At 45.6% G+C, this 21061-nt stretch overlaps 1 protein-coding gene across 10 annotated transcripts in view; it reads right to left on the bottom strand.

Moving 5' to 3' along the window:
• Septin11 (septin 11) overlaps positions 1–21061 on the bottom strand; it is a 92575-nt gene that overhangs the window by 23253 nt on the left and 48261 nt on the right. For all 10 annotated transcript variants that reach the window (XM_051170581.1, XM_051170584.1, XM_051170587.1 and 7 more), the window contains exons 2-5: positions 19976–20090; positions 10521–10716; positions 3456–3642; positions 872–1033 (exon numbers count right to left, since the gene is read on the bottom strand). In XM_051170581.1, coding sequence (XP_051026538.1) covers positions 872–1033; positions 3456–3642; positions 10521–10716; positions 19976–20090 — 660 coding nt within the window. The remainder of the gene's footprint in view (positions 1–871; positions 1034–3455; positions 3643–10520; positions 10717–19975; positions 20091–21061) is intronic.

Below are 21061 nucleotides of genomic sequence, written 5' to 3'. Positions count from 1 at the left end.
ATATACTTTTGAAAACCATTATTTTGTACACTAAAGATTAATTTTAAAAATGCAGCCAGGTGTAGTGGCACACGTCTTTAATCTCAGCACTCAGGAGGCAGAGGCAGCTGGATTTCTGTGAGTTTGTAGCCAGCCTGGTCTTCACATTCAGTCCAGGACAGCCAAGGCTACACAGGGAAAGCCTGTCTTAAAAAAAAAAAAAAAAAAAACCCAACAAAACAAAACAAAACAAAACCCCCCATATACCCAAAATAGGTAAACAATCCATGCATGGTGATTTATGCTTATAATCCTAGCCCTCGGGAGGCTGAGGCAGGAGGCTCAAGAATTGAAAGCCAGACTTGGCTATACTTTGAGTTTGAGGCCAGTTTGGGCAAGTGGAGACCTGGTCATGAAAACAGTGAAATGGCCAGTCAGGCAGCTAGCTCATTTGGCTCCCAATAGCTACCTCTCTCTGCTGTGGACGGCATCCCCTCACTTTTTGGTGTACCTTCAGATTCAGGAAAGTACAGTGAAATAGCACAGAGAGGAAGGCAGCTCTGAGGCAAACAGCCGTATTTCTGCCAACTCTGACAGAGGAGGGCGCTTGTTCTTTGAGCTGCTTTGTGTAAGGTCCTGCTCTTGTGTCACATTCCTAGAAGACTCCCCGTGGAAATCAGAGTGGGTAGAAAGCCGAAATGATCCTAACTCTCCCACTTGACAGTGAGGGAAACTGAGATACCGGTCATTTCAATGACTTACAGCAGCAGCAGCAGCGCCGGAGTCAGGGCAGCTGGACCTTGGTGTAGGCTTTGCCAGCCCCTCTGCAGTGCTGCCACCACCTGAGCTTCCCGGACGGCCTCCCGCCTGTCCCCGCTTACTGAAGACTTACACTCATCGTTGCGTTAATCTCGGCCACCGTCTCCTCATCTGTGGGGAACTGGTATATCTGCACCCCGTTGCTGACTAGTTCGCTCATGATCTTACTCTTGAATTTGTGCAGCTCGTTCTTGGCAATGGTGTCAGCCTTTGCAATTATTGGAATGATGTTTACCTGCAAAGCAAGCACGCCCATGTTCACACAACCCCACTGCAAGAAAGAGACCCAGACAATGAGACCAACTCGGCAATGCAATCCAAGCTGCAGGGCGGCACCACGAGACCCAGGCGATGCTGACAGAAGGCTTCCTTCCAGATGTGAAGTTCAGACACAGAATCATCTAAGCTCCCCCTCTGAACGATGACTTCCTTGCATCCCACGCTGACGTTTATTTGTTATTTCCTCTCCTGTACCACCTTCCCCTTTACAGAGTGAAAGGAAGTGTTTTTACGCTGTGACAAACAGTAACAACAAAGAAGCGAGCCCACTCTTGGAATAAACAGCCACTCCTCCTAGGAGCATGATTTCTGGATGCCATGCAGTGCTGGTCACAGCAGGGCATTATCAGTGCCATGAGGCATTGCCTTTCTTCTGATGACCTAAAAATTTCTGGAAGACATTCAGTATTAAGCCAAAAACTAAAATAATAAATAAATAAATAAATTAAATAAAGATAATTTAAAACTACCTATTTTTACAAATTTCAAACCCGGAGTCAATTCTTTCGAAACGGTTTTTTTCCCCCTTCTTTTTGTTTGTTGTTGTTGTTGTTGTTGTTGTTGTTGTTGTTGTTGTTGTTGGTTGGTTTGTTTTGTTTTATTAAGACAGGATTTCTCTAGGTAACTCTGGTAGATCTGGAACTCACTCTGTAGGCCAGGCTGGCCTCGAACTCACAAAGATCCACCTACCTCTGTCTCCGACTGCTGGGATTAAAGACCTTTAAAATTACCTTTCACCCTCTCCCTCAGAGGCACAGACGTTTTAGTGGAACGCTGTGGGTATCTGTAATCTAGACTACACTCTCCGCCCAGCACAGGAGCTCACGGCCTTTCGGATTTTCAGCCAGGTTTGAATTTTTTGCTTTTCTTCTCCAGGGGCCAAATCAGAAACCCCTGATGAACCAGAACAACAGATAGGGCTGACAAAAAGTCTTCTGTCCCACTCTCCCAAACCTAATGGGCTCAGACTCCCTCCCGTCAAGGGAAGCATCCCTGACTGACAAGAAAGGGCTTGATCAGAACCTGACAGGCAAAGCCTTCCCTGGTGTGCTTAGTGACTGCCTTGTGTGTACACCCCGGACTAAGACGGTGCCAACAACATCCAGTCATGGCTTCTTGGCCAAACTGATCAGGGTAGTCAGAGACATTGAGCGTCACATGATTGTTAAATACAATGATTTAAGGCCAGTAGAGTATCTTTCTGTAAAGCTCTGTGCCTGTGGATGCTGGAAGCCAAAAGTGCTGGTTGGTCCAGAAAGGAGCCTTGCGGACAGGTTAGTTAGCTCTCTAAAGAGACAGCATCTTTTTTGTTTGTTTGTTTTGTTCTTGGAGATAGGGTTTCTCTGTGTAGCCTTGGCTGTCCTGGACTCACTTTGTAGATCAGGCTGGCCTTGAATTCACAGAGATCCGCCTGCCTCTGCCTCCTGAGTGCTGGGATTAAAGGCGTGCGCCACCACGCCTGGCCGAGACAGAATCTTTTAGGCAGTATTTTTGGGGGGAGGTGCACCCAATAACGATTATCCAGTAAGAAATCTCCACTGAGTACAAAGGGTAGTTAAGAATCCAGGAGACAGTGGCACGGCTTAGCTGGTGGTGGGGTCTTGATGCCCTCTGTCTCATTTCAGAACACAAAACTGAATTAATCATAAAACTGGACATCAGATTTTATTACACCGAACAGACCCTTCTTTCGAGAACTGTGAAAACAGAGGCCACAAACATGGCAGGCCCAGGGCTGAAAATGAAAGGTAGACTTTACTTTCCACAGAGACACGTGTAGTTCTGGAATCTAAAAGGCTGACTGTCCTCAAGCAGGTAAAACACTAAAACCCGATGCTACTCTAAACTCCACACTAAAGCCAGCATTTCGTAGAGCTCCAGGGGGGCAAATAAACGGCATGTTTATACTTCAGCCCCCATTGAGGAACTAAGTGTAGCCGGGCGCGGTGGCGCACGCCTTTAATCCCAGCACTCCGGAGGCAGAGGCAGGCGGATTGCTGTGAGTTTGAGGCCAGCCTGGTCTACAAAGTGAGTCCAGGACAGCCAAGATAATATAGAGAAACCCTGCCTCAAAAACAAAACAAAACAAAACAAAACAACAACAACAACAACAAAAACCTCAAAAAAATAAAAAAATAAAAAACAAACAAACAAAAAAGAACTAAGTGTAGTTTCATGTACCACAAAAAGAAGGCTTCGTCTTCTCTTCCAGAAGAGGTTTTTAGGCTCTTATCTCACGTAGCCAAACTCTAAGGCTCTGTAATCCAAGGAAAAAGAGAGCAACAGCAAGACCTCACTACACGCAGGCATTACAGAAAACAACCTGCGCCTCGGGGAAATGGTGGCGCGAAGGAGTGTGGATGCAGCGCATCCCGTACCTTGCTGTCCAGTTTCTTCATGGTGACCAGGTCCAAGGACTTCAGAGAATGTCCCGTGGGGGCAATGAAGTAAAGGCAGGCGTGAATCCGGGTGTCATGGTAGTTGAAGAGAGAACGTTTGATTTTCAATTCCTCTTGCAAGTACGCCTCAAACTGGGCATCAATATATTCCACGATAGGCTTATAGCTGGAATGCACAACAACATTTTATTTACTTTGTGTGTGTGTGTGTGTGTTTTTTTTTTTTTTGTTTATTTGTTTGTTTGTTGAGATAGAGTCACTCGTTGTAGCCTTGGCTATCCTGGACTTGCATTGTAGACCAGGCTGGCCTTGAACTCATAGCGATCCCCCTGCCTCTGCCTCCCAAGTGCTGGGATTAAAGACGTGTACGACCACACCCGGGCAGAAGAACATTTTAAAAACACATTTTCAAGTTCTGTTTTATTCTCAAAGCTCTTGCAGGTTGGTGAAACAGCCTTTCACTAACCATTATGGGCGATACTCTGCCCTAGGAGCTAGGACCCAGGTTCCTTACCTCTCCTGCGCTGACCCCTTCTCTGTTCCAGTGGGAGATAAATCAGTTAGATCGGCCCTAGATGGCAGTCCTCGCTGGCCTCCACTTACCATGTGTCCTTTAGCTAGAGCCTCTAAGAGAGCAGTAAAGTGGGCCTGACAGCTTCTAATGCCTGCGTGGCAATGGTGTATGAATGAAATCAGCTTGTGTCAGAACGGACCAGATATCACTGCCCCAGGAGCTCTCCCTGATACTCAGCACATCCACCCCCCAGAGGTAAGCAGGCTGAGCTCTCTGTACACTGAAAAGCCTGGGAAACTGTGATTTAAGACTCTTTCCAGGGGCTGGAGAGATGGCTCAGAGGTTAAGGGCATTGATTGCTCCTCCAGAGGTCCTGAGTTCAATTCCCAGCCACCACATGACCATCTATAATGTGATTGGGTGCCCTCTTCTGGCCTGTGGGTATACATGCAGGCAGAGTACTGTCTACATAATAATAAATAACTCTTAAAAAAAAAAAAAAAAGACTCTTTCCAATATTAGAAATGTTATCCTTTGATCATAAACTTCATGTTCTCCTCTTCTTCACCAAGCCAGAGTTAACTCTGCTTTCCATAACTATGTATGATTCTTTTAACTGGCCATGAGATTCATTAACAGTGTGTTATCAGAGACACATTCTCCAGGAAGTAACCAGTATGTTGATTACTGTGGGGAAATCCATTAACCCTTTCAGTCTCCATGGGAACCAATTAGAGGGACTCCATTTTAGCAACAAAGAGATAGCTCTATTAGAAACACAAGGCGTTGCTTCTCTCTCCAAACTTACTCTCTGGTGAACAAACAATTCAGCTGGAAAAAAACAAAAGTTTTTGAACAGCCGTAATCCAGACTCATAAATAAACTGAAAGCCCCATCAGGGTTCTACAAATCCTAACAGTAAGGATGGCAGCAGTCGTCCTAAGGAGGGTGGCAGACAACATGACTGAGAAGAAGCTTTTGTTTTGCTGGGGGGGCAGGGGCGGCGGCACTGTGGGTGTCTGTGTGCATGGAGGCTAGAGGGTCAACCGCACGCACTGCCCCTCAGGAGTCTTGAGACAGGGTCTCTTAGTGGTTTGAGACTTACTGAGTAGACTAGGTTAGCTGGCCACTGAGGCCTAGGGACCCCCCAGTCTCTGCCTCCCCAGAGCTGGAACTAGAGGTTTGTACCACCATACCTTGCTTTTTGATAAGTGTTTTTCATTTGTTTGTTTGGTTGGTTTTTCAAGACAGGGTTTCTCTGTGTAGCCTTGGCTGTCTTGGACTCGCTTTGTAGACCAGGCCGGCCTCGAACTCACAGTGATCCGCCTGCCTCTGCCTCCGGAGTGTTGGGATTAAGGTGTGCGCCACTCGCCTGGCATTGATATGTGTTTTAATACTGAATGAGCTATTGCCCCAGTCCCTTGCTTAGGTATTTTAAGGCAGAGTCTTGATCTGTAGCTAGCCTTGAACTTGCTATATAGCCTAGGCTAGCCTCTGCTCAAACTTGTGGCGTTCCTGCCTCAGCCTCCCAAGTGCGGGGACCACATGCATGTGTCCCTACACCCAGCTACTAAACAGCTGCTCACTGGGTTCCTTCTTTGATGCTGTGATCATAAATCACTGGCAGAATGTAAAGTCTCTACAGGTTTAAAAAAAAAAAAAAAAAGGTAGAATGCCTCAGCAATTAAAACTAGAATTGTAAAATTCTAATGCAAAAGACAGTGATTGCTAAGATTCCCCTGTTTCCCAATTTTGAAATACAGGCACAAATTACATCACAATATTCACAGCTGTTATTCTGAGCTGGTCGTGTAAGAGAATCATGGATTCAGGCCAAAGTGCCTGAGGCCAAAAGCAAGCATTCCTGTCACCAAGTCACTAGCTCCACGGCCTTCACTTTCCCCACAAATAAATCAGGTGTACCCAGCACTAGAAGGTAGAAGGAAGAAGATCAAGAGTTCAAGGCCAACCACAGCTACACAACATGTTCCAGACAAGCCTGGGCTATACAAGAGACCCTGTCTTTTAAAAAGGTAAAATAAAATAAAATACTGTTTTGCCTTTTTTTTTTTTTTTTTTTAAATCAGAGAACTACAGTGAAACCAGTGGATGTAAAGTGTGTGCACAGCAGGGATATTTCAGTTCATAGAATCATAAACACAGGTTGCAGCAAATCTAAGGAAAGTGGCTGGAGTTGTTTTGTTTTTTAAGGAGGGAGTGAGAGACACAAGGACTCTACACCCTTTTCAGTACCCACTTCCCTAGTGCTGAGCCCCATCCTAGGGGGGAGAGGGCGGTCCAAGGACATCCACCCATCATGTCTTGGAGCTGACATTGTGGCGGATTGAGGGTTTAGGTTCTCCTTGGCAACCTCTTATCCCATGGGGAGGAAAAGCCACTCCCAGTGTGTCCTTGTCGCCTTGTTTCTGAGTCAGGGCTGTCCCTGCCTCAGGAGCAGCCCAAGCTTGTTTCTGTTTTTCCTTCTTGCCTCTTGTCTTGATGAGCCTCCATGCTGGGGAGGAGGGGGTGATGGGCAGGAAGGGTGGAGGGAGAGAAGAGAGGTGGGAGGGGGACAGGACCCTTTCAGAGCTGGGTTGTTGAGTCCTCTCTTCTCTTTGCACCCTACGTCTTCTTTGCTGCCAGTCCTTGTCCTTCCTCCCTCTGTGGTCTCCCTGGGAAACCACAATTCCTCTGAGTTTCCTTTCCCATCTCTTCCATGACAAGTGTCAGCTCTCGACCTCCAGCCCCACCCAGTCTTCCCACTAAGCAGCAGAGCCACACACTCAACTGCCTATGTATGGAGTGTTTCCAACTGATCTCCTGGGCCCCTTAGGAGCCCTTCCTTCCTGCCTTGTCATCTTCAGGCTGTGGGTGCCAGGACCCTGGAGTTCAACATGGAGACCTTCTCCCCTTCACAGCCAAGAATAAAACCTCCTCCATCCATCCAGCATCCCTGAAGGCCTAGTGCATGAAAGATGTTAACTATTCCCCACCAACATCACTAGCCAAGTAAACATCCAATCGCTAAAAGGAAAGTGGTATGAGGTTTGTTTTGTTTTTAAAGTAAAGATGGAGGAGGAGGAGGAGGAAGAAAAAGGACCTAAAAGAAGAAAAGGAGAGAGGAAATGACATCATCATAAACAAACAAAAGACTTGTACTCTTGGAGAACTACTTTCTTAGGCTAAAGTTTCATTATGGGGATGAAACAATGAAACATCTTCCTGTGGGGAAACCAGCCGGCCGGCTGTTTTGGCCTCAGTATCCTTGAAACAAGTCCCACTGCCCCTCGATGGCTTTCACTTCCGCATTCACAGTCAGAACTTTTTGTTAATTTTCATTGCTAAGAAAGTTCAACTGTTTATGCTGGGTGGCGATTCAACCCTCCCTGACTTGCAGGAGGTGGGGAGAACAAAGCAGTTGCTAAGCTTTATTTAACAGTTTCCTTCTAAGGGGAGCATTCCTTATCACTGTGTGCCTTATTCATATACTTCTAGCCATTAAAAAAATGCAGTGAAGCCCAGCTTGGTGGTGCATGCCTTTAATCCCAGCACTTGGGAGGCAGAGGCAGGCGGACCACTTTGAGTTCGACAAAGGGAGTCCAGGACAGCCAAGGCTAATATGGAGAGATCCTGTCTCAAAAAACAAAAACTAAAAACCAAACCAAAACAAAACAAAAATGCAGTGAAGTGAGATGGGTTTGACCTCAAATTTCAGGGAAAAGCTATTTGGTGTGGTTTCCCTCTACGATCATTCCTGCACAGTAGCCACAGTTACTTGGACACTGACTCCATTTTCCAGGATTAAAGTGTTAGCGTGTTTTTCCTCTTGTCTTGCTCTCTGTTCACCAAACACCATTCTCCTGACCTCTGAACTCCTCTGCCAGGAAGCTGGATAAAAACTCGGGAGCCGAGAAGTCAAACACTGCACTTGACTGCTGTTGCATAACTGTGGGGGAACCCAGGGTTCCCACTCCACTCTGTGGAGTGGACTATAAGGCTGGTTACCTTAGAGTTCATGGCCCTTCCCAAAGGCGGGCAAACTATTCTGGTTCTGGTTAGGCAGCAAGACTTCGCTGGTCCTTGCCTCTCCAGACCCCTTTCCCTCATCCATGAGTACAGACAGTCAGACAAGGAAGCCCTTAACGAGACTTAAACATAACAGGAAGTTCTCCCAGACCCCTCTTCCTCCCTCCTTCTAGCTAGCCAAGTCAGAGGCAGATAACGTATCAAGAATGCTGACATATCCCAAGTCTATAAACACACGGGGACATTCTTGATGTCCTGAATCTATAGCAGAAAAGCTTGCCTAACGGAAAAAAGATAATCCTGGCTTTGAGAAGGGTTACACATCGCTTCTTATATGGCTACACTCTGATGCAAAAATGCATATCCCACCTTCAATATACTGATGGAAACAGACTGTGCAGCAACTATTTTTAGATAAATCATCTAATTGTACAGTCAACTGGCAGCAGTGGCTTTTGAGGCACAGGTCTAGAGCTCCCAAAGCCATTCAAAGAGGTTATGCAAGAGTTGTCGAGAAATTCTAAAGAAGAAGAAAAAATATTTGGTATCTAGGTTAGGTTAATATCACACTTCCTCTCTCTCGAGTGTCGCCTTGGAAACTATTATTTGACCCAAATGAGTCAGATCACGTCTTAAAGAGGACTCCAGATGCAGACGTGAGGATCTGCACTGTGCTGGCTTTGCTATTTTGCAGCTTGTTGCTTGGCCAGTGAAAACCTACCAGCCTGAGAGGCCCTCTCAGCTAGGGGTGAGCAAAACAGGGCAGTGGCGAGGCCGTGAGTGCAAGCTGCGGCCAGATGTTAGAGGAAGGCCGGTTCTCAGTCCTGTGGGAAGCCAAGAATCCAGCCAGGGAATGCATCAACATGAAATTCCCTAACTCCCAGAAGAAATCTACCCAGCAGAGAGCTGACAGACAAGCTCTGTTCTGTGCATGGTCCTCTCTCCAGCTCCCACGATGTACCTGTGCCCTTCTCCTGGTCCCCAACGTTTTCACGTTTGTTCCATTTGGCATTAAAATGGCCTTCAGCTGCCACCTCGCCATCACACCCTGGCACCGAGGGTCAGAAGAAGGTCAGAGCTTGGTTGTCCCCTCCCCAGCGTGGTACAGATGGCCCCACTTTGATCGTATGCAAATAAAGTCCTTTTCACTAAAGTAACCGTTGCCTGTGTTACCATGGGACAACATCTAAGGAAGAGTGCTTAATGTACTCTGCACATAAAAAAGACCTCAATGCTCAGCTAAAGAATGGAATACATATTCCTGCCATGGAACTGTAGGACTCATTTCTACCAGCTACTGTTAAAATGTATCTAGATGGCACACATTCCTACATAAAAAGGTTTCAAACGCCTCTTTACAGAATACACTCTCAGAAACACACACACACACCCCATTTTGAGGAAAAGATTTCTGAAAACTGATACTATTTACAAACAAAACGTCCCTCAGCTTATTTGCACATATTAATCACTGTAAGGGCCGAGGCAGTCTTACAATGTTGTCAGGTATCCAAAAATGTTTCCAGGATCATCTTTGGGTCTGAGATGGTTTTAACCTTCTTAAATCTCTTTTTGTAGTCTAGCAGGCCTCCATACTGAGAATGCAGACAGCCTGCTAGTGATGGAGACAAGTGAGGCATCCTGGGGTTCAGTCCCCATGTCTGCCTGCCACCCACAGAAGGACCATGAAATCTACATGATCTAGCCTTGGCCTCGTGGTAGACATTAGGTTTTCTTTCTCCCTTCAGTTTGTCCAAACTGTAAAGAAACCCATTCCCTTTAAACTACCAGGAAACTAAGGCAGGGGTTATGGATCGGAGGTTCAGATAACAGTTGGAGAACAAATGAAGTATTTTAAACAGTCAAGACATCTGAAGTTAAGATTGAAGAGCAGGTTCACTGACCCTGAGAGGAGCGAGGGTGCAATCCTGAGAGCGGAGTTAGCGTACACATTACAGCCTGGCAGGTTGTAAGAAATAACAGCTCCCCTCAAGCAGAGGCAACTAGCCACTCACAGTGAAGACTCACATTTCTCACATTTCTGTGGCTTTATAAATGGGCTATGTGTTTTACAAAATAAGAACTCACTGCAGTATTTTACAATATAGAGTCAAGCTTATGCGATGAATCAGAGCCAGATTTTATGACTATACAAGAATCCACTGGTAACGAGCAACCTCCACACAAAAACCACTGTGCCCAAACGATTTAAAACATTTCGCTTCTTAATTAAGAGTTATTTTCCCATGCATACACAGGATTTTGTAGCACAAATTACCTAATTAGGTAATCTTTCTGTGTAGAGGAAATTTTAATCCATCCAACTGAGCTAAATTCCTCATTCGGCTCAACTAACCCTCCCAGTTGCTATTCCCAGACACTATTTGGTATTTCTGAGCCTGGAGTCTTCTAGACCTTGGAATTTACCTGGGATGAAGCCTCATTGAGGTAAAGCCTCCAATATCCTAACCCATTTCCACAGCGTCAACACTGTTAAGACATACCTGTCATCTTTATTAATCTGGTCTCCAAATCCCACCGTGTCGACGATGGTTAACTTCAGCCGCACATTGCTTTCCTGTAGTTCGTAACTTCTGGCTTTTAACCGGACACCTGGCTCGTTATGAGTCGCTGGGTCACTTTCAAATTTGGTGTTGAATAAAGTGTCCATCAATGTGGATTTGCCAATACCTGTCTCACCTATATAACCACAAGAGGAAAGAAAATCAAAACTGGGTTAAAAGGTGGTGAAGGTAATATGGCCAGAAATTCCACCATTCTGGATGCCCTAGAGGAATACTTCCTTCAAAAAGCCTCTAAGCCCATAAACTCTTCAGTAGAAGGGGTCTTGAACTTCCAGATCAGGATATTTTCTAATAACCAGGCCTGATGGTGTAGGAGGGTGACCCTGAGGCAGGAGGGTTACACATTGAACAACTTAGTGAGACTGTCTCAAAATAAAAAGTAAAACGAAATAGCTGGAGATACAGCTCCGTGGCAGAACATCTGCCTGGCACACAGAGGCACTGAGTTTGTTCCCTAGTATGGAAAAAACAAAACAAAACAAAACATATTTAACCCTTAGATATTAGTACCCGTGAATCTGCCTATAGCTACTTTGTATACCACAAGGATAAACACTATCTCTTTTTTTTTTTTCCCAAAAAACATCATCCTGTAAAGTATATTTCTTAAAGAAAAATACATTAGTGGATTTAATGTTTAAAAAAAGATTTATATATTTCAAAACAACTCTTTGGTAACAATAACCACTAATGCTGCTAAGTGCTTACTTTGTGCCCGCCCCAGGATGGGAGGTTTCACATACTCCCTGGTCCCTCATCATCACCCAGGCATTGTAGTTCCTGCGCTTGGCAGACAGAGCTGAGGCTCCTAAGTATCTTGCTTAAAGTCACAATGTAAAGTGGTGGAGGCATGGTTTTAACCTAGTTTATATGGTCCTGGACTTCCCATTAACCCTGACTCTCGGTTAGGCTGGATATCATCCCTCCCTCTTTCTCCCCTCTACTGAGCTGAAGTCAGGATAATAAGCACTTATTAGTTCATGAATTTCACGGTCACAATTGTGATGACATTTTAAACATGACTTGAAGTGGTGATGACTTTATTGACTTACAGTGACATTTCAAGTCAGGATACAGGCTCCTCGTATACACAAAGCAGAGGAAGGTCACCAAAACAACTATGTCATTCAAACAAGGAGGCCCAGTGTGAGGCCAGGATGCACTGAAGATTCTAAGTCTTCAGTTTAGCACAAGCAAAAGTCTCGCATGCCTGCGGTTCATCTGCTGAGTCTCAGAGAGCACCGAGCCTTGTCGCTGGCAAAAGTGGCTGCACGTAGGCATGACCGTCAGGGGAGGTAGGTACAACAAGACACACTGGCCATGGATGCTTTTTAAAAATGTAATCAGCAAGATGTCCTCTTAGACTCAATTACATGTGTCAACATCCATCAGCCCCCTTCAGCAAAGCCCCGCCCTGAGAGTCATCCTGGGCATCCATCCCTCATCTGGAGGAAAGCAGCAATCACTTTCCACATGGCTCAAGGGACAGGAGAGATCCTAGAACCTGTAGCCTTAAGGCGACTCTCTCACTCGGGGTGATTGGGCATTGATTCCTTTCTTCAAATAAGAGGTCGTTCAACTACATTTTCCTCGCCCTTTAACCTTTCCCATGTGTCCCCGGCAGATCTAAAATCATAGAATTTCCTCCCTCAACAGCCCTCAGCCAGCCGGGATTTTTCCAGTGCCTACTATGAACCCAACCCTGTGCCGAGTTCTAGGAATACAACAGTGGACTGGTTGATATGGTGTTCTCAAATATCCTAGAATCTGCAGTTAGGGGGAACACTATGGAAAGCAAGCTCCAGGTGCCGGCCACAGTCAAGTTCTTCTTATGAGCAAGACCACACCTTCTCCCCTGGGACCTTGGGAGTCCAAACTAGTCTACAGCTGGGCCTCTGACCCACAGGCAACCAGAGGCCTGGCTGCTACAATGCTACTGCATACAGAGGACCATCCAAGTAGAACTTCTATGACTGAGCGACAGTGGCACACCGGCATGGCATGAAGAAGGAAAGGTGTATAGAGAGAAGCAAATGCACGGAAATGACGAGGGAGGCAAGCACACGGAAGCCATGGTGAAGACAGAGAGTTAGCTGGGAATATAGGAGAGCAGATGGACGGGGAGGGCAAAATACTAGAAACAAAATACTGGCACTCAAAGGGTAGTCTTTCAGTGCTTACGATGCATGGGGGACGACAGGGTGAATGAAAACAAATATCAACGCTTTGCACCTCAGTTACTGACTGAGCATCATCTCAGGTGGCTCTAAGGCGCCTGGCCGGATAGTATCTGAGGCTGCGTTTGAGCTCCCTTACTTTTCTGAATATGCATTTCTGTGTGTACCACATGCGCGCGCACACACACACACACACACACACACACACACAAGCGCGCACACAGCAGTATAAAAATAAGCCAGTCCGCTTCTTAGGAAGCAGCCCTTCCCAAACCCACAGCCATAATTCATGGCCTCACAAATGAGCTATGAGCAAAACAAAATTACTGTGTGATGGACACGGACAAGGAGGAGGATGCCTCCCCTTGAGAGGCTTGGGGTCCAGTAGGAGCCTGTGGATGGCAGTGGCCCCACCGCTGCGGGCATGTGTTGCGTATTTGGTTCCCAGAAAACTGTATTGCAGGACCTTGGTGAGGAGGCAAGCAGTGTTGACCATGCCCCAGAAGTTTCCACTCTGACAAAGGTTGTCAGGAGAGTGACCCACTTCTCTCTCATTTTTCCCCAAGGACAGCAATAAAACTCCCATTTGCAAGGCAAGGATTCTAGGCTACCTGAGACTCAAATTACTATCTCCTTTTCCTAGCTGAGAATTACTTAAGCCCCTGTGAATCAGGAACCCCATACATCATCTTTTTAAAAGACGCGGCATGCTTAGCAATCACTTACACTAAGGTGGAAATGGTGAACAATTAGGATTCTGGACCTACTTACTGCACAGAGTCAATCAAGCGGTGGAAAAAACAACCCGCTTTTCTCTGGATTTCCTGTTCTGCTTTCTAGGCCTAGGTTCTGTGCCTTTAAGAGCTGTAATGAGATGCACAGCTAGCAGCTGGTGTGATTCACCAAACACTGTCAGTGGGAAACAGCAGCTGGGAGTAAAAGGGGCCACAGAACTAAGGGGGTTTTGTCTTTTTGCAGGTCTGGGGCATTGTTCAGACTACACAAGGGCCCTATCACTCAGCCGTGTGCCAAACCTTCGGCTGTCCTCTGTTTGTCTTTACTTTTGAGACAGGGTCTTGCTGTGGAGCCCTGACTGACCTTGAAGTCACAGAGGTTTGTTGAGCTTTGCCTTCCAGAGCGCTAGGACCCAAAGTCCCGTGCCACCACACCTGGCTATCCCTTTTGTTTGGTTGGTCGGTTTGACAAGGTCTTGCTTTATAGCCTAGGCTGGTCTTGAACTCGCTATGTAGCCCCCCAGGCAAGCCTCAAACTTGCAACCTTGTGCCTCTGGGTCCCAAGTGTAAGGCTGACGAGGCCCCACACCATCATGCCGGGCATATTTTCAATGCACTGGCTTTTGAATCTTCTGTCTAAACCAGCGGAGCTCTACTTTCCTAATGCTGCAACACTTCAATACAGTTCCTCATGTTGTGGTGACTCCAACCACAAAATTATTTTTGTTGCTACTTTATAACTGTAACTTTGCTGCTGTGACTTGTAATGTAAATATATCTGGTATGCAGGCTATCTGACATGCAACCCCCAGTGGGGTCACAACCCACAGCTTGAGAACCTCACAGGGCTCGCAAGTTCTCAGTAGTTCCTGCCTCACGAATATGTCTGGCAGATACATTGGGCCAGAATGCTGAAGAAGATGTTCCCACGTTTTAGAGAGTTATGGGTGACTGTTCAGGCAGCAAACTGTCTCTGTCATTTTTTAAAAATTATTATTAAATTAGGAAGCCATACTTCCAGTTTACTCAGGTAATTAATTTTACTCCTCAAGTCTCTGATTGGGTTGAAGAGCAAATAGTTGAGTTCCACAATGAAACTTAGTTGTTTAGGGATTAAGATGTCTTTAGGTCTAGATAGATGTTTTAAGTTGATAGAGATGAGATATGACAGATATTGAGTTATATTCAGAATTTTAGACTTACCAAGATAAGAAAGATGTTTTCTTCGGGGTTGCCAAATACAAACAGCCAAAACACTATGAATGTAACATGAATGTAATTCCTGAATGTTCTACTTTATATAGGTGTAACAATATAAATGTATATGGAAAAATAATAAAGCCAATAAAAAGAAAATAAATAAATAGAGCAGCCAGAGCTGCAGTACTTCCGGAATACTCCCAAACCCTGACCAAAGCATACATTTTCTGAAAAATCCATACGAAAAAATTTTAGGTGTTTTTTGTCTGAAGCAATTATTTCTGCTTGTACTTAATAAATCTGTCACACATTACACATTTAACTTGTATTGGGCATGTAACTGTTGCAGACAAGCCTGGCGACAGGCCTTGAGCTCTGATTCTAACCTGGGCTTCCCTTTATTTTGTGGGGTCAGCTTTGTCTTCACTTGTTTTTATCCTATGAGCTGTTACAGGGTCTTTTCCTGGGGAAAGGAGGGACCAAGATGTACCAGATCTGATGTACTCTGACACCGTAGACTTGGTTGAAGCAACTGTAAACTTGTGTGTGTTCTGTTCCTCTCCTCTCATGCCCTCAAAACAATGACAATGACGTTAGAGTTTTTTTTTTTTTTTGTTTTTTTGAGACAGAGTCTCTCTGTGTAGCCTCGGCTGTCCTGGACTTGCTTTGTAGGCCAGGCTAGCCTCGAACTCACAGCGATCTGCCTGCCTCTGCCTCTCAAGTGCTGAGATTAAAGATGTGTGCCACCATGCCTGGCCTAGACTTTTTTTTTTAATCCATTTTCAAAATATATTACTGATTGATTCTTCTTTTGAACTGGCTTCTCTTCAGGCAGGGACGGTACAGCATCTCATTCACCTTTGTATGTTCATAACAAGCGACACTTAGCCAGATGGTGTGGCTGGAACCTCTGAGAGGATCAGCATCATTTTGGAGAATGAATGACAGTTATAAAAATCTAAACTGGGGCTGAAGAGACGGCTCACAGGTTAGGAGCACTGGCTGCTCTTCCAGAGGTCCTGAGTTCAGTTCCCAACAACCACATGGTGCCTCATAACCATCTACGGTGAGATCTGGTGGCCTCTTCTGGCATGCAGGTGTACATGCAGGCAGAATACTGTATAAATAATACATAAATCTTAAAAAAAAAAAAAAAAAAAAAAAACCTAAACTGGTGACAAAAGGTTGAATGAGAACGGAAGAATCTTTGCTAAAATGTTTCCTACATAAAATGCAAGGCTTTATTTAAAGGAAAGTGCAGTTGGAGGTGGGGAAGGGGGTTGGAGGTGCTGATGCAGTGGGAAGCCAGTAACTCAGGGTCTCATCCTAGGTGTGCAAACTGCTCCATCTTCCTTGCACTTGTTCCGAGGACTCAGCACCAATGGGCTCTAATGGCAGCCAGCTAACACAGCAGCTCTGAAACCAGGCTGGGTTCCTGCTGAGATCAGCTTCTGCCCTGATTCATTTTCTCTCTTTTCAACTCACAAAAGAAAATTACGATTCAATAGCCTTTTGGTTTAAAAAAAAAAAATTAAACTTAATGGCATCATAACTTTTACCTAGCCCTTAATGACAAGAAAGTAAAGCAAGAAGGGTGTGGTGGCACACATCTCTAATCCTAGCACTCAGGAGGCAGAGGCAGCAGATCTCTGAGTGTGGCCAACCTGGTCTAGGCCAGCCAAGGCTACATAGTGAGATCTTGTCTCCAGAAATCAAGAAAAGAGAAGAAGAAAAAGAAAAAGGGAAATGATGCTTCAAATATCATGGGTGGGTATACTGTGTCAAAAGTGCAATAGACAGGGTTGGATGAAATGCTGCAAAGGACCGGGCGTGGTGGCGCACGCCTTTAATCTCAGCACTCAGGAGGCAGAGGCAGGCAGACTGCTGTGAGTTCGAGGCCAGCCTGGTCTACAAAGCGAGTCCAGGACAGCCAAGGCCACACAGAGAAACCCTGTCTCAAACAAAACAAAACAAAACAACAAACAAACAAAAACAAAGCAAACAAACAAAAAGAGAAAAGCAGCAAAGGAACTCCAGGGCACTCAGTCAAATATGGCTCCTCCTCCACTTGTTCTCCAAACATACTGATTGGCCAGAGCACATTCTAATAAACTTTAATGGGAGTTTTTTTTCTCACTGTTGTTGCTATGAAATACCTCTGGGAAAGAGCTTAAATGTGCCTCACTTCTGATGTGCTAGTGTTTAATGCTGACATTCCCAGCTTCCAAAGAAGTTATGTTGCTTCTTAACCAAGAGCCCCGTATCTGTCAGTTTCCTGTTACTATAATAAAAGGCCAGAGACAGGATAATTTTATAGAGAGGAAGTTTTGTTTAGTTTACATCTGTGGAGGTTTGAAAGCATGGCGCCAGCCTCAGTGTGGTGCTAGTGAGAACCCAATGGCAGATGGCACGACAACAAATGAGTATGAGGGGCACACGTGAGAGAGCTCATGGCCAGGCAGGAGGCCAGAGGCTAGGGAACGCCCTCTCAGAAGATCAGCCTCGGGGACCCAGGAGAACCACTTTAATCCCTTCTGAAGGCAAAACCTAAGCTCCTCTCACAGATGCCCCATCCTTAAAAGTCCCACAGTGTCTCAGCAAGCCAGGTCCCCAGCACATGAACTCTTGGGGTAACAGACTCAAACCACAGTCAAATTGTGGAGACTGCAAAGGAAATCTGGAAAATCTGGAGAGCTGCAGACCTTGTCTTGGAAGTATAGCTGGTATTTATTATGAAGTGAAAAAAAAAACCATTTTTTTTTAAAGCACAGAAACAGCATGATCCTTTGTGTGAATAGGAACCACAAATACCTAAGCACCCACGAGGGGTCCTTATCTGTCCAGTGTGTGGGGGCCCCACGCGATTTCTTTCTGATAAAGTTTTCTTTCCTGGAGGGAGCCACTTCTGTTTTGGAGCACGCTGGCCTCCACTCTTAGCCAGGACAGGCACTACACTCAGAAAAAAATCTGTGGTGCTCAGTGATCTGTGTCAGGGTATGGCTTGTTTCTTCCCTGCAGTTGTTAAGCTTGTAATTGCTGGAGGCCAGACTGCTGGGAAGAAACGGTCCAAACTGCAAATAAGCCAGCAGTAGCAGCCAGCAACACCAAGGAGTGGACAGTGTTCTGACCATATGCTTCCATCCTAGGAGCTGTGTGTGTGTGTGTGTGTGTGTGTGTGTGTGTGTGTGTGTGTGTGTGTGTGTGTGCGCGCAAACATTCATGTGTGTGAGAGCACTTGTGTGTGTACTGAGACAGGGAGGGCTTCTGTTGTTTTCTGACTGTGTGCGCCAGACCAGCTGCCATGACCTCCTGCCTCCATCTCACGCAGGTGCACCTAGGTTACGGAAGCCTGCCTGATGCTCCCAGATCATACAGGGAGTCTAGAGATTTGAACTCAGGTCCTCACACTTGGATAGCAAGTGTGCTTGCTCACTGAGCCATGTCCCCAGCTCTGGGGCCAGCTGCTCTTACATCTATTATTGAATATGTTAGTTTTGGAGACTATACTGGGGGAAGGCGCTCCTTGCTATGTTCAAACTGAACTTCTCCAATTCTTTGTGAAAAAGAACTCCCCATTATAAGAAGGATAACGAAAGAAAGGCTTTGCTTGCACGGAAGATGATGAAAAGGGTCCAAGCGCTAAGGATGCAGGCATCTGCTGAAGTTATAAAAAGTAAGGGATTCATTCTTCCTAAGGCTCCTGTAAGTGGTGCCAGGCACAGATGCAGTCAGAGCCCTGCCTACACAACTGGAAGATGATACAGTGGTTGGGTTACAAACCACCACACTTAATTTCTCGTTAGAGAAAGGGGTGGAAAGCTCCTAGAAGCATCCCAGGGCTACCTGTGAGGAACACGAATTCAGGTGGGAGGTTTGTAACTTTTCTATAATAAGCCCGTGTTATGTTAATTACTTTGAAAAGCTACATTTATGGATGAAAGCAAACTGCCTGTGGCATTACTATTTATCCAGGAGAGGCAGCATGGCAGACACTAAATCTAATAGGAGAGCATTAACATAAGGAAATCCAACCTGCATCAAATTGTGCTGTTTACCATGAAGCTCTGGTCCAGCCTCTGTGCCAGTGTATGCCATGTACCCAGTTAGATCCCGCCCTACAGCAAGCCCAACCCCATGCAGCTCTCCGCTACAGTGCAGGAGGCAAAGCGCGGCTCTTACATCGATTCATGAAGCCAATTTTGGAAGGGGAGCTAGGGGGGCTTGGAAGAGAACTCAGAATAGCAATTGGCCCGGAATTATAATTTAGCACACTTTGCAATACAAAGCCAGCAAATTGCTACACTAGTGAACAGCCGCCTTGCTCCGCAGTGAGCGCACACCAAAAGATAACTAAATCCCTTTATGCCATGCTGTAGGACTAAGCTGTAACTCAGGAGGGACCTGTTCACTACCAAAAGGCTTGCACACCGGGAGATGGGGCAGCTCGAGCTGGCTGCCCTGGCCAGGTCTTTCCTGTCATACTCTTTTTTGTTTGTTTGTTTTTTGAGACAGGGTGGCGCACGTCTTTAATCCCAGCACTTGGGAGGCAGAGGCAGGTGGATCGCTGTGAGTTCGAGGCCAGCCTGGTCTACAAAGTGAGTCCAGGACAACCAAGACTACACAGAGAGACCCTGTCTTGAAAAACAAAAACAAACAAACAAACAAACAAAAAAACAAAAAAACCAATCAACCAAACAAAAAAAACCCCATATATATTGCTTAAAGCAGCGGTCTCAACCTTCCTAACACTGCAACCCTTCAATACAGCTCCTTATGATGTGGTGGCCTCCTAGCATAAAATTGCTTTTTTTGCTACTTCATAACTGTAATTTTGCTACTGTTATGAATCATAATAAATATGATATTTCCAATGACCTTGGTTGACCCCTGTGAAAGGGTCAGATAGCCCCGCCCCCCAAAGGCTTAAAGGCTTTTGTATGCTTTTACACTATCCGAGCTCCTTCAACTTCATAGAGCCTAATTAGGGGTTAGCTCCTCTTCTCCATGAAAAAATTAAGATAAATGCTCTCATAACAATGTAAGACTGGCCAGTTGCACGGCCACAGGACAGAAATAGACAATTTGAGTTGTGCTACAACATTACATAGCGCTTATCAGATATAACCCTGAATCTTCACAATGGAGCCGCGCAGAGAGAGCAGATATTATACCCTCGCTGCACGGGAGGAAAATGGAATAAACTATCGTCACCCGTTCCCACAACCATGTCCCCTGCTGTGCAACAGGTGACACCTTCACTTACCCACGCACAGGATGTTGAAACAGAACCCTTGGGATGTGGACTTGTTGACCAGCTGGTCAGGGAGACTGTCAAATCCGACATGGCCAGAAAGCGATAAGTTACGAAGCTCTTCATTCTGGAATTTAAGACAAGAAATGCTTGAGGGACCATGAACTACATCACCAGACATTACTTCTGCGACCCTTGTGACGTAAGCAGATGTCCTGATGATGCTTGAGGGACCATGAACTACACCCCCAGACATTACTTCCACGATCCTTGTGACGTAAGCAGATGTCCTGGTGTCCATGTCTTACTTGGCTTCCTTACTACCAGCTTCAGAATCTCCTCCTTCTACAGCCTTCCTCTAAAGGCAGACCACCTCCCCGGGGCAGCTCTCCTTGCATTAAGTGTACACTTCCAGGAAATACCAATTTAAAAGTGACTAGTACTGATATGTGCTAGGTGACATTAAAAGAAAAAAATGTAATAGCTTCCATCAAGAAAAACTTTCTGGCCGGGTGTGGTGGCACACGCCTGTAATCACAGCACTTGGGAGGCAGAGGCAGGCGGATCACTGTGAGTTCAAGACCAGCCTGGCCTACAAAGCGAGTCCAGGACAGTCAAGGCTACACAGAGAAACCCTGTCTCGAAAAAGAGAAAAAAAAAAGAAAGAAAGAAAATAAAGAAAAGAAAAGAAAAACTTTGCATTTATTTTCTATACATGCAAACAGACACTCTTCCAGACACACAACAGGGCTCTGAGATATCTGAGATACAGCGGAGGATACAAAGGGCTATGATGGAGAGATGGCTCAGAGGTTAAGAGCACTGGCTGTTCTTCCAAAGGTCCTGAGTTCAATTCCCAGCAACCACCTGTTGGCTCATAACCATCTATAATGAAATCTGGTGCCCTCTTCTGGTCTACTGGCTCACATGCAGGCCAAATACTGTATAAATAATTAATAAATCTTAAAAAAACAACAACAACAACTGGGGCTGGAGAGATGGCTCAGAGGTTAAGGGCACTGACTGCTCCTCCAGAGGTCCTGAGTTCAATTCCCAGCAACCATATGGTGGCTCACAACTATAATGTGATCGGATGCC

The sequence above is a fragment of the Acomys russatus genome, chromosome 28 (assembly GCF_903995435.1).
Source record: "Acomys russatus chromosome 28, mAcoRus1.1, whole genome shotgun sequence".
Classification (NCBI taxonomy): Eukaryota; Metazoa; Chordata; class Mammalia; order Rodentia; family Muridae; genus Acomys; species Acomys russatus.
This window is presented reverse-complemented; position numbering and strand designations above follow the sequence as displayed.